The following is a 14,237-nucleotide window of genomic DNA, read 5'->3' on the forward strand; positions in this document are numbered from 1 at the left end:
CATGACATTTCTTCTACATAACTATTTGCTTCTCATTTTTCTAATTCTACTTTTTTGTTCATTGACTTTTTAGAAGATTGCTAAATCTGTGTGGTTCACAATGGTTTGCTCTTATGTGTATAAAAGCAGTTTAATTGGTACCTAATGAACTAATCTGAGCTTTAAACTCTTACTGAAGTCTAAAAGGAAATTTAATTTTCTATATGAGAGTACTGTTCTTATTTAGATGATTTTAATTAAAAGAAAACAGCTAGCGACACTTCCACCTACAATTGAACCACCCACAGCACAGGATCTTCTGCATAATGTCATGTGGCTACAGAATGACAAAAACCAGATAGAATATATTCAGGTAATGTTTTCATTCCAGCACTTTAAATGTATTCTATGCCCTTTTCACAGACAGCCAAGGTGTGTACAGCCAACACTCCATGAAAGAATGGGATTCCCCCACTTCTCCATTCACCATGTGTTTGTTTGTCTTGCAATGGTGCATTGAACATGTCCTTTGAATGTGCTCTGTGCTGTCAGTATTCTGCATAATTATTAGTCCTGATTTTGATGTCTGGTTTCTGTTTTTTGTACAGATTAATCCAAGTGCACACACAAGGCCTTATGAATGTGGAATTAAAGGAAAATAAGTATTTGTGTGCACCAATTAATTATCATTTCCAAAATGCATCTTTGTTGTTTCCAACCCCATCTATTTCTAAAAATTGCTGCTGTTCCATCAAAACGTTTACTGGCCATCATCCAGTTTCACAACTCAATGACCATGCTAGTGCATTCTGTGCTTAACTTTGTTTTGATATATGTGAGCACTCCATTTACTCCCAAAGTTTTTATGAGGCTAATTTACATCTGAAACCCTGCTTGGGTTAAGAGGAACAGTTTGTGGGGAAAAAATGGTAAGATGATACCTGCCCAGTGTCTTTTTCCACTTACCTATACAAGATGTCCCTGCTCTGTCTTCTATTACAAAATTGTACTGTAAATATTCTGTAATTCTCTGACCTCTCAAAGTAAGTTTTTAAAGAGTCCTTTAAAAATACTTGTAAAATACTTTTCATGTGTATGCGCAAAATGAAGTGCATACTCTATGCTTTGTAATGCTTTCTGTATGCTCTATATGCATTTTCTGTTTTCAGAAAAAAGCAAAAATTCTTTATTATGATTATGGAGATATTATATTTGATGAAGGTGAACTACCCCAAGGAATCCATTTAATTGTATCAGGAATGGTCAAGGTAAGTTATAATTATAGACCAATTACCTGAGAATGTAACTGGTTATGAAGAAGGAGACTTCAATTAAGTTCAGTCTGGTTGCTTTATTTTCCTACTTGACTATGTGTTTAGGTTCTGATTTTTAGGTATTCTGTTGGCTATGTTAGTTTCAGATCTGAAGGATTTTCCTCCCATTTCCTAACATAGTCTAGCAGTGACTGTGAAACAAAAACCAAAACTAAAACAATGCAGAGTCAAGTGTTTTTAGAAAGGATTATAAAAAGTAAGAACATGTTCTTAAAACTAAAAAAAAATTAAGCAAAAGAATATTTTTCAGGCTCATGAAGAAAGATGGAAAAGAAACTTTGGTTAATCTATTTGTTTTCCTTAGAGTTATACATATTCTATTGTTATTACATTACTTTCAGCAAAAATATTCAAAAGTGAATCATGTTTGATATTGGTATGCAGCTAGCTCCAGCATAATTTGGATACCTTCTCTCATCCTGAGGAATTCCTGGAGTGTATATGTCATGCACTCCAACTTATACTTCTTCTGCTTGGGGTTATTTTCTGAATATCTCATCTAACAATCCCTGCTATTCCTGTTCGCTTGATACCTCCTCGAATTTCCTGGAAGGACTTGTAAGATAGATTGATGAAAGAATCAAGATTGAGGACTGTGTGGAATTTATGTTTGCATTGGTTACCCTTGTGGATAACAAAGTATATCTCTAAAACTACACTGGAGTTTGTAACCCTAGTGCACAGAGAGTGTAAATCCCTAAGTCTTCGACCAACAGTAAAATATTTGAGGGCTGAATCACATTATCTGTGGGGCTTAGGCCTGGAACCCTGAAGATTCTATTTGTTAGTTGGTGGTGACAAATCTTTATTTGTATGAGATCTCAGGCATATTGTGTATGCTCTTCAGTATAAAATCATTGCTGTGTTTCACATGCTTTCAAACTGGATTATTATTATTATTATTATTATTATTATTATTATTATTATTATTATTATTTGGAATTCTTATATGCCACCCCATTTGCAAAAGCCTCGGGGTGGCTTCCAACAAATAAATAGCAATACAAATACATAAAATTGGAAACATCCCGGCATAAATATAAAATCAACAATTAAAATAACATTTAAATAAAAAGGTCTTGGCCTGGCACCGAAAAACAAATAACGACGGTGCCAGGCGGACCTCTCTGGGGAGCGCATTCCATAAGTGGAGCGCCACCGCAGAGAAGACCCTCCTCCGGGTACTCGCCCTCCTAATATCTTTCACGGAGGGTTCCCAGAGAAGGGCCGCTGCCGCCGATCTCAAGGGGCGGGAGGGCAGATACAGATGCAGGCGCTCCTTTAGATAACCAGGTCCCAAGCTGTTAAGGGCTTTATAGGTGATAACCAGCACCTTGAATTGGGCCCGGACTTCGATGGGGAGCCAGTGAAGCTGATGGAGGACTGGGGTTATATGAGAACAACGCCCAGTCCCCATCAGCAACCTCGCAGCTCTGTTTTGCACCATCTGAAGTATCCGGACTGTCTTCAAGGGCAGCCCCATGTAGAGCACGTTACAGAAGTCTAGTTGGGAAGTAACCAATGCATGTGTCACTGTCACCAGAGAATTGTTCTCCAGGTAGGGACGCAGCTGATGGATCAGCCGAAGCTGAAGGAAAGCGCTCCTCACCACCACTGTCACCTGAGCTTCCAACGACAGATCTGGGTCAAGGAGCACTCCCAAGCTACGAACCCTGTCCTTAAGAGGGAGTGCTACCCCATTCAGGACAATTATTTATCATAATTGTTTTCCCTCACTGAGAAAGAGAAAAAATGACGACATTATGTGAATGACACGCATTCTACCTCTCTTAGGAAGGCTGTAGGATTCTTCTAGATTCTAGAGACAGTTTTGAGATGGATTAGGGTGAATACGCTGAAACTTAATCCAAACAAGACTGTGGAATTGTGAATGGGGAAGCTGGTTGATTTAGATAGAGGGCAAGACTAGTCTTGGTTGAGGATGCACTCTTTTTAAAGGACTAAGTTTATAGCCTAGACATTTTCTAGAACATAGTGCTGTTTGTGGAACCACAAGTGGCGTCCATGGCCAGGATTGCCTTTTACCTACGTAGCTGTTTTGCCAGTTGTGACTCTAGACATGACTTTGGTGTGGTTGGTCATGCACTAGTCACATCCAAGTTAAACTATTATAATGTGTTTGGCCTGGCTGTTCAAGATGGTCCAAACACCTCTGCTAGTCCAAAATGTGACTGCTCAGTTATTGATAGGAGCTGGGAAATTCTGTTCAAATTTCGGTGGTTGGCAAAGGATTTCCAAGCTCATTTCAAAGCAGTGGTTTTAATCTATGAATCTCTAAATGGGGGTAGATTAAGGACTACCTACGTCCATATGACTGCTTTGACATAAAGATCTTCTTAATTTGTTGAGTTGCATGTAAGATCAGTCCAGTTGGCAGGAGCAAGAGAAAGGACTTTTTGGTGGTTACCCATGCTCTGAAACTTGATGCCTCCTGAAGTATAAAAGGGCTCAAGTGTGGAAGGGCTTTAAGAGCGTCTTGAAAGTTCACTTAGCTTTGGTTGCTTTCCCTTTTAAATCTAAAAGAAGGTTTTTAGCTTTGTTTTACTACTGTGTGATTTACGAGTCCTTGGATTGTATCAGTGGTGTCCTTCAGGGTTCCATCTTTTATCCTATAATAAACCACTTAGGATGAAACTGCTGGAAGAAGTTGTTAGGAGTTTGGGGGTTCAGTGCCCCCTGTACTCAGATAGCACCCTAGTTTGTATTTCCTTTCCATTTAAATTCAAGGAAGCTGTTCAAGTATTAAATTAGTGTTTGATGTTGGCAATGAACTGGATATAATCAAACAACTTTAATCTAGGCAGGACAGAGGTAGTCCTGTCAATAGACAGATAAGGGCTCAGAGATTTAGCCTGTCATGGTCTCACTCCCCTTACACATTTAAGTTCAGAGCTTTGTGTACTCCTTGATTTGCCTTGAATGTAGATATCCAGGTTTAAGGTTCCATGTGCCCAGAAGTTGGTTTGCACAACTGAAGTTGATATGTCAGCTGTATCCATTCTGAAGAAGTTAGGTCTGTCATAGTGACACACATTATGTTTATTATGCATTTATTTAATGTATTTTATTATCCTGTTCAGCAAAAAAAGGTTCTTGGAGTAGCTTACAAAGAATTAGGGGAGAAAGTGTCCTTGCCTGCAAGTTTACGATTTGACAAGGTACCTACTTTTTAAGACCCTTTGAAGAGGATCTTTTGTGTTCCACCAACATTAGAAGTGCATTTGGTGGGAATTCAACAGAGCAACTTCTGCCAGCAGGCAACTATGCTTTTATTCAGAAAATTTGGCTCTTACTTTGCTGTAGTAGATTTTTGTCTTTTGGGTGTTTGATATGTTTTAAGTTGATTTGCTTTTATGCTTTAAAGTGTTTCAAAACCTTTTCTCACTTGGCCAGGTTAATGCAGTTGCTATTTCTGGCACAAGAGTATGGGCAGGGATCAGGGATCCCAAAGAAAGGACCTGTAAAGCATCCCATTAGATCAGGTCCTCTTCTGCCTTGTTGCCAAGAACATTTTAATCACCTACTTGCGTTGTTGCCATAGAGGTTGGTTCCACGGCAGCCTCTCAGAAACACTGAGAGCACTGTGTTTGGGTGTTGACATCATGAAGTGTCCTGCAAAATATGAGCCAATGGGAATGTTCTGTATAGACACTTCACTGATATTATACTTCCTTGGGATATGCGTAAGGTCTGAGCTGGTACCCTACCTGTTGGGAGTGAAAAAGATAGCTGCTCTTGATGCACATTAGAATCATAGACTAGTAGAGTTGGAAGGGGCCAGAGGGGCCATCAGGTCCATCCTCCTGCTCAGTGCAGGACTCCAGGTTAAACCATCCCTCTCAGGTGGCTGTCCTGTTGCATCTTGGATGCCTCTTGTGTAGGAGAGCTCACAACCTCCCTAGGTCATTGGTTCCATTGTTGTACTACTCTAACAGTGAGGAATTTTTTCCTGCTATCTAGTGGGAATCTGACTTTCTGTAACTTAAGCTTGTTATTCCATGTCATGCACTGTGGGAAGATCAATAAGAGATCATGGCCTTTTTCTTTGTGACAGCCTTTCAAGTACTTGTAGAATGCTGTCGTATCGCCCCTTAGTCTTCTCTTCTTGAGGCTGAACATGCCCAGTTCTTTCAATCTCTCCTCATAGGGCTTTGTTTCTAGTCCCTGAATCATCCTTGCTGCCCTTCTCTGAACCCTTTCCAGCCTGTCTGCATCCTTCTTCAACTGTGGTGCCCAGAACTGGATGGAACTATTCCAGGTGAGGCCTAACTAGTGCTGAGTAAAGGAAAACTAGTAATTCATGGGATATGGGAATGGTACTTGTATTAATGCAGCCTAGAATAGCCTAGGCCCATTTTTGTAGCCACATTACATTGTTGACTCATATGCAGCATGTGATCTACAACAATTCTGAGATTGTTCTCACTTGCAGTATTGTTGAGCCAAGTATTCCCCATATTGTAAGGATGCATTTGTGTTTTTACCCCTTGGTGCAGAACTTGGCATTTGTCCCTACTGAATTCCGTTCTGATGTTTTCAGCCCAGTGCTCCAGCCTCACTTGGAGGAGGAGTCTATTGAAATGCTTAGTGTGGAAGCACTCTGTCAGACTAAACGTGTTGTACTCTATACAGTAAATTATGATATAACTTCTGTAGCTCTCCTGTTCTCAGAATAGGCCAGCAAAGTGAATGAGGAAGCTGGAATTACTTCCTTTACAAAGCTTTTAAATTGCCACTTACATTGCATGAACATGAGCCAGTGTGGTGTAGTGGTTAAGAGCACAGGACCGGGACTCAGGCAACCTGGGTTCTCGTCCCCGCTCAGCCATGGAGCCAACTGGGTGACTTTGGGCCAGTCACAGACTCTCAGCCCAACCTACCTCACAGGGTTGTTGTTGTGGGGACAAGATGGAGGAGGAGAATGATGCAAGCTGCCTTGGGCCCTTTGCAGGAAAAAGGCAGGATATAAATCAGAAATAAATAAAAAAAATGTGGATTCAGGAAGGTATGAAAGCAGAGGATTAATCATTTCCCAGTTCCAAATATACATTATCAATCTGTTCTCAGAAATCTCAGGAATTATTTTGATGTCAAAGTTGCTGCTCAGGTCAGCATGGGGTGGTATCAGGAAAGCAGGTGATACAATTGAGTTTTCTTTTTAATACTCTGTCATATTTCTGAGTAATTTCGAATGTGCCTAAACAGCAATCAGAATCTTTCCCAATTTACCTGAATGATCAACCTATCTTTACTTTATGTGTGTACACATGTGCAAACATTCGTGTACACATATAAATGTAATCCTTAGAAGATTGGGTTTTTTTGGTTTGGTGTACCCCTGCCATGAGGCTAGTAATTTTGTTTCTCACTCATTTGGAGATTTCAGATTAAAAGGATACAGTGACTTAGTTCACTTCAACAAAAATGCTAATAAAATAACAGAAATTTTCATTTAGAATTTCATCACCTGCATTCTCACTGTCCCTGTAAAAGTTTTTCCCCTTAGCTTTTCTAAATTCATAATAAAGAAGGTTATGATTAATTTGCGGATAAAGTAACCTTTCTACAAATGTATCCTATTCAATAAATGAACAAGCTGCTTAGACTAATTAAAGTAATGTCATCCTGTGCTCAAATTGCTTGTGCTAATAAGGCTAATTGGTAACAGAAAGCATTAACAATGATTAGTCATATGTATCTAATGTCATCACCAGTGCCTATAATTGGCTACATAGAGGGAATTGTACATCTGCTTTAACTCATTTGTTTTCTAAAAATTATATTTGTTCTCATATTATATGAAATAGATTCTTATGTATTAGGTTCATATTCTGTTCACATTGATTGAAATAGACAATATTGTTATTTTGAAATATGATTGGCCGAATGTTCAAAAAGTCAGCATTTTAGAAAATATGATCACTCAAATTAGGATTAAAAGTTTAAACTCCATGTAAAATAGGCATCTGAAGTGCTTATTCCACCCATCAAAAGTGTTATTAGTCTCAGGGTCAAGGTTTTGGCTTGGTCAACCTCAGGAAAAGGATCCCCAAAAGGATCCACTTGACACAATAGTTCTGATCCTACTGAGGATAGGATCAGATGTGCTGGGTTTGTACATCTATAAACCAAAAAGCTGGACCCCCTTTGTTGTCCCCTTCACTGTCAACATTTACATTATGAACATTTTTGTGCAAAGATCTGTCTTTTTGGTTTATGTCAGTTGGTAAAGCACCATGTACAAGTGATGGAGTTAGAGAAAACATTCTCACAAAATATTGTCTTTGTCATGAACTGACTGCAAATCAGTTTCATTTGGTCACCTGCATTGCAGTATGGGATTTCACTCTGTCCACCATCCATGCTCTTCATACTTTTTTTTTAAATACTTATTTAAGAGCTTAATCTTAAGCATGTTTAACAAGAAGAAAATCCTGCAATGCAATCCTATGGCTAGCTTGATGCTGCCTAGATGACCATAAGAAAATTTGGAGCCCAGGTCCAACCTTAGGAAAGCACCCCAAGCTTATTGCTTGTAGTTGGCGTGATTTTTTTTTTTTTTTTTTTTTTTTGCACTGGCTGTGTCTCAGGTCACAACTACAACTTTGGAGCTGGTACAGTAGGGGTGTTCCAGGGATGGGGTGGAGACAAGCCCAAGGATATGAGGAATTCCAGTGGCTCCTCAGCTGCTCTTCTCTATGAGTGAGGGTAAAAACTAAGATGTCTGGAATCAGAAGGTAAGGCAGTCCTTGTCTCTGCCGTCCATTAAAGGATTACAGACAGCCACATCTGATGGTACCTTTAGTAAATTACATTAATTTTGGGGGTCATGTAGTGTACATTTTAGGTAAACCTCTTGCCAGCTCTGACACCAGAGAAGAGAGAGGAGAAAACGAAGTTAGCTGAAGTTCAGGATAATTGTACTCATTTCGAGGAATTAACATGTCACAGAATTTTAGTTCTTGTAGACAGTGTGGTAACACTGCTTTATCTGAACTTGATTATTCAGAGTGGTACCGGTTTAATCTCTTCCTTCAGCATGATCAAACTTCTGATTCAATGGGCAATAGAATACTTGTAAATCCTAGTGGGCACACATATAAATGGAATAGTTAAATGCAAAGAATTCCCAAGGTGCTGTCTTCTTCCAGCCCCATATTTACTTGTTTGTTTGTTTTTTCATAAAGCAGATATGTACCATATTTTTTGCTCTATAAGACGCACCTGACCATAAGACGCACCTAGTTTTTAGAGGAGGAAAACAAGAAAAAAAATATTCTGAATCAAATGGTTTACTAAACTATTTAATAAACTATAACAGAATACAGTAATGCCATATTTCAACCTTCTAAAGTGAACAGCAGTCAACAGTGGCATTAAGAACCATCATCAGTGTCATGAACAAAAGAGAGACTTTAAAGTTTGAGTACTCTTCTAGTTTTCGTTGAACCCATAGAACTCATCATCACTAGAGTCAGAATTTATGAAGCTCTGTTGCTCACAATCACTGACATCACTTTCTTAGTCAGTAGTGGAATTATTGAAGGAATCCACAATCTACACCAGTTATACAAGAGCTGCTGCAGACAATTCAATAACAAATCTAAAAAAGCCAAAAATGTCCACGCGGCCCTACTAGTAAATAATAGAAAAAAACTTCGGACAAAAAATGAGATATTGTACGGTAAATCAAACACACAGTGGACTAAGTAGCCTTTGAAGAATAAACTTTATGCACGAAGGTAATGCTGTTCAAATATCCACTGATCCTAAAAAAAATGTGTCTGATGAACTAACAGATATTGGTCCTTCTATTAACTTAATAAAGCAGGCACCGTTCTGATCCATGGAAAGCTTCCTGATAATTACAGTCACATTCCCCATCACTTCCCCATGGGCTTCATTAAAAGACGGGTTGCCATTTGAAAACACACACCGACCTGTGATTATGAGGAAGTTCACCTGCACCGGAGGGGGGGGGCGGAGCAGGGCGCGCCGAGCGCGTGCCGGCCAGGTGGTGTAGGCGGGCTGGCAGCGTCCCAGGGGTGGTTTTCCAGGTGGTGACAGCAGCAGGTCTTCCCGGGCAGTGGGGGTGGGCAGTTCGTCCCAGTCCGTCTCTCCATGGGGCCGGCTCGGCCACGGCCGGCGGGTTAAAGCCCACGGCTCCTCCTCCTCCACGCCCCTCCCCCTGAGTGGCACAGCTCTCACCTGCGCCAGGGGGGGGCGAAGCAGGGCATGCTGAGCGTGAGCCGGCCAGGTGGTGCAGGCGGGCCGGCAGCATCCCCGTGGTGGTATTACGTGTCCCGGTCCTTGGGCATACCATGCTGCACATCTGACAGACATACTGCACACACATATTCGCTTTATAAGACTCACAGACATTTCCCCTTACTTTTGAGGGGGGAAAAAGTGCATCCTATAAAGCAAAAAATACGGTAATTCCTGTTCAGGGGGTTTTTTTTATTTGTACCTGGCATTCCTGACAGGTGTCCTATTGAGTCTCTGTCCTAAATATTGATAGTGTCTAAATATTTTCATTAACAAAAGTAATATTTCTAATGACAGTGAATCTATATTGTGAATAAGCTATTTACATTTGGTTTTAACATGGAAGTAAAGTGACGGGAAAGTCTGCTTGATTCCTTTATGTCATTCTCTGATAAACATACAGCAGTATGAAAGTGGTGGTAATGATACAGGTAAATGAGCTTTGGAAGCCAGAGGATGATGGGCTAGAGAGCCAAAGGGAGCATGGCAATGCCAAATTCAAACCTAAATGTTCTTGTACAAAGAAATATCTATATCATGATGTTCTCTCATTTTGCAACTCTATGGCAAGAAAAGTAACATATAGTGAAATTCTGTACAATTACAGAAGTACAGGTGTCTTCTTGGGGTTCAGATATAGATATGCTATGGGGCAGCAAGTTCCAGGTATAGTGGTTTGTACAAATGAACCACAAAAACTTTGTTGAGGAAAGAAGGCAAGGAAAATTTGAGCCAGGTCCATGTCTAAGAAGGTTTCTTTATTGTTCTACATAGAGTAGTCAACTCTTGAAGCAAAAAAGGTTGATGGCTTGAGGGAATGTCTTGCACATCTAGATTGCAGAGCAGCAAGGAAGAGAACCTGGTGCACTCAGGTGGAAGACCAGTGGTACAGTGATGGCATTGCAAATGCCCCTATGAGGGCAAAGAAGCCTCTTCAGATTTTGTGTGGGAAGCCCACTGGCATGTACTACATGCACTAAAGTTTAGAGGAATCTCTCCTATGCCTAGTACACATGTATGTGCAACCCATACATGAACAAAATATACATTGTTCCCCAAATAATTATAAGAGAATTCACCTTACTCCCTTTCAAAGAGATTATTTTCTTTCAGCCAGTCCAAAAGTTCACCATATGGTTGCACCATGCAAAATTCAGATAATTGGCACCTGTGACTCTTGTGGGTCATAGTGACAGTACTGTCAGGCTTCAAAGACAGCTATGTACTCTTTACAAGTGTAAATATATATTAAAAGCATGCAAGATATTTCTGTCTTGTGTCAGATTTTACAGACAATGTCAGTTGTGGGCTATGGTGTAAGAAATACTGAAGTATATATTTTTAAGAAAAAAAGTCTGAGCAAGTTTCCTATCTAATAGTGCAAACCAATACATGTAGGTACTATATTTTATGTCATTTTCTGCTAATGTAAATGCTCTTTTTGTTTTATAATTGTTTACCAGCTTTCTGGTTCTGCTCCTCGTTACGGAGTTGATAAAGAAACCCTGAAAGAAACTAATAAAGAAGCCCCAAAAGAAGTTAATATAGATGCTCAAAAAGACATTTATAACAAAGCCCAGAAAGATCTGACTAATCAAAATCAGAAGCGCCATCCAGCATCTTCCTATACAGACTATTTGGTTACTGGTGCCATAATAGGAGAACTCAACTGCCTAACTAAGCAAGAAATGGAATATGGAGTTACTTGTGAAACTGCTGTGCAGGTTGGGAAATTCTTCTTTTCTCTATATTGTGTGAGGTCTATTTTAGGATTATAGAGGAGTTTGGGAGGGTCATCACCTGAAGTATCTAGAATGCTTTCCAAGAATAGGAATTCAGAAGGCTAAGCTGTCAGTGGCTACTAGATATGATGTAATTACATCAGCTCCACCATATTCCATTACTGGAAGCAGTATCATGAGGAACACAAATGAGAGAATGCTGTTTTCTCATGTCCTGCTTTTAGGCTTGCCATAGAGATTTGGTTGGTCACTGTTGGAACAGTATGCTGGATTGATAGATAGGTTTTTGGTCAGATCCAATGCAACTCTTATATTTTTATTAAAATACCCCCTTTTTATAGGCATCCCATAGATGAGAACCACTGTGGTGCAGTGGTTAAGAGTATGGAGTTGGCACTCAGGAGTTCTGGGTTCTCATTCCCAGTCAGCCATGAAGCTCACTGGGTGACTTTGGGCCAGTCACAGACTCTCAGCCCAACCTATCTCACAGGGTTGTTGCTGGGTAAGATTCAGAGAAGAAGGAGAATTCTGTAAGCTGCCTTATGTTCCTTGAAAAGGAAAAAAGGTGGGATATAAATATAATAAATAAAGAATAAATAACACCTGCTGGTTACCATTATGTGCCAAAATTGCTATCTGTAGTTTTTATTACTTTAATAATTCCCCTGGCTGGAAACACAACCTGTTATAGTATAGTGCTACTTTGTTTCTTCATTTCTGCAATGAGGGGAGTGCAAAATGAAACAAAATATTTAAAATCCATTGCATTAATTTCCTACATGGCAGTTTAGAAATGATGAAACAAATAAATAATGGGCTTGGAACTAATAGCATTAGTTCCTAAATTGTTCCTAAATCAGCAACATGACTGACTGATAATTACTGGTGTCTTGAACTTGCCGAAAGACAGTTATTCACCCTTTCAGGGTATCCAGGACACTGATTTTGCATAATACTTGAAACAGGATAAGATTTTATATGATAGTGTTTTCTGGGCTCCAACTGTGGTAAGAACTTCAATTTGGAGGATAGGGCTCTGTAGCTGTTGGAATCCACAGGTACATACACAAGTATAAATTTTCTCACCTTTATGACTCTGGAAATTGTTAGAAGAGATACATTACACTCCAAGAAGTTATGCATAGAATCATTTTGGAAAACTTCTCTGTTGCAATGTGATAGGATTAGAAGTATTACCTGAAACTCAGAGGATACCAGTGGTATTATGTTTTTATTAAAGATTGCTTTTGCTTGGGTTTAAATCCCGATATTCCTTAGATAGAAGATCTTAGTTTTTTTTGCAGCACTGATAAAGACAGAAGTAACTTTATACATACTTAACCTGTAGGAGTTAATCATATTCTTTTTCTCTACCATAGCTACAGTCTGCTCTTAAAAATGGGAGTTTCTTTTCCCCTTTCTCCTCTGTAGTCCTCCTCATGTCCACAAAAACTGCTCATGACCCCCCCCCCCAACACTCCAGAGTAGATTTGGGGTTCTCATGAAAGGCTGCACAAGGAGGTTAAATTTGATGTACTAGAATCTGTTTGACTGACAGATGGATCCTGCTAGAAACAACCCTGCATTTGAATGGCTTCTTTTACTTAACATACTTATTAAAAGTCAATCTCTTGTCTAAATAGAAGTTCTTCGACGTGGCCTCTGTGCATCACACACAGGGGTTCTGCGCCTGCGCAGTGCCTATGGCCGGAAGTTTGATAGCTAATGGTTTGGCGGGAAGCTCCGCTTCCCCTCCCCTGTAGCAGTATATATGGAGCGGAGTATCCACCATTTTCCAGTCTTTGTGACTGCCGTTCATTGTGCTTCGTGCTGCTTCGCTCTTGCTTAGATCGTTTCTTGTGCTCTCTTGTTTTGAACTCTTTCTCTTGTTTTCCAAGTTAGTATTCCCATCTTACCTTAATTGTATTGTTCCAGTTATTCTCTTCGTTTTTTCTTGTTACTATAAAAAACAAAACAAAAAAAAACAAAAAGATTATTTATTCCCGCTATACTATCTTCTTGTTTTTCTGCGATGGCTCAACGAGCAGCATTCCGCAAGTGCGGAGAGTGTGGCTCTAAAATGCCCGCTGTGGATCCACACGACCTGTGCCTCCTCAGTTTAGGGGAGGGTCACAGGACGGACAAGTGTGGCCATTGCCTGGCCTTCTCTGAACAGGCCAGGAAGAACAGGGAGAACCATTCACATAAGCTTCTGTGGGATCAGGCCCTCCTACAATTGGACCGGCTGGTGGCTAAGCCTGCTACAACCTCAGCCCCACCAGACCGCCGTCCATCTTCAGCTGATCCGCCGCAACATCCGGCCCCTTTCTCTGCTGCTCCGCCCTCACACCCTTCAGGCGAAGGTGCTTCCACCATGGGAGAGCAGCCTGTTTCCCCACCCAAGAAACAGCGGAAAAAAAGGAAGCACAGCGTCCCTGAGAAGCCGCTCGTGCACAAGAAGGCCAAAAAAGACAAGGCCGAGAAACCGGCAAAAAAACCGAAGAGACCCGAGCATTCGAAACACCGACACTCGGGTTCAGCAGCTTCCTCAGTTCCTACTGCGATCCCGGTACCGACGCCTTCGGGTCCAACCATTCAGGCAGCGATGAGAGTCACTCCTCCAGCCTCTCCGCGCCATATGGGATCGGAACCACACCAGTATCCACCTCATGGCTCGATCTCTGATGGCAAGATCCAAGATTCTCCAAGGGCTCGGTCCCTGACACCTATGCCACCTGTTGGGCTCGATCCAGGAACCGGGTTGTCCCCCCCGAGAAGCCGGAGGAGCCGGTCTTCTGAAACTCGCTCTGATGACTGGTACCATTCCCGGTACTCTTCCGCACTGAGATGGCCCGACTATCCATCTGTCCGGTATTACCCGGCTCCTAGAGGC

At 40.8% G+C, this 14,237-nt stretch overlaps 1 protein-coding gene across 1 annotated transcript in view; it reads left to right on the forward strand.

Moving 5' to 3' along the window:
- The window catches only part of LOC123021357 (sodium/hydrogen exchanger 10-like), an 85,765-nt gene that overhangs the window by 59,715 nt on the left and 11,813 nt on the right, over window positions 1–14,237 (forward strand). The window contains 3 exon segments of the mRNA XM_044426069.1: window positions 227–352; window positions 1,149–1,247; window positions 11,066–11,326. Coding sequence (XP_044282004.1) covers window positions 227–352; window positions 1,149–1,247; window positions 11,066–11,326 — 486 coding nt within the window.

Source organism: Varanus komodoensis, unplaced genomic scaffold (genome assembly GCF_004798865.1).
Source record: "Varanus komodoensis strain SLA01 unplaced genomic scaffold, ASM479886v1 scaffold16, whole genome shotgun sequence".
NCBI classification, from domain to species: domain Eukaryota; kingdom Metazoa; phylum Chordata; class Lepidosauria; order Squamata; family Varanidae; genus Varanus; species Varanus komodoensis.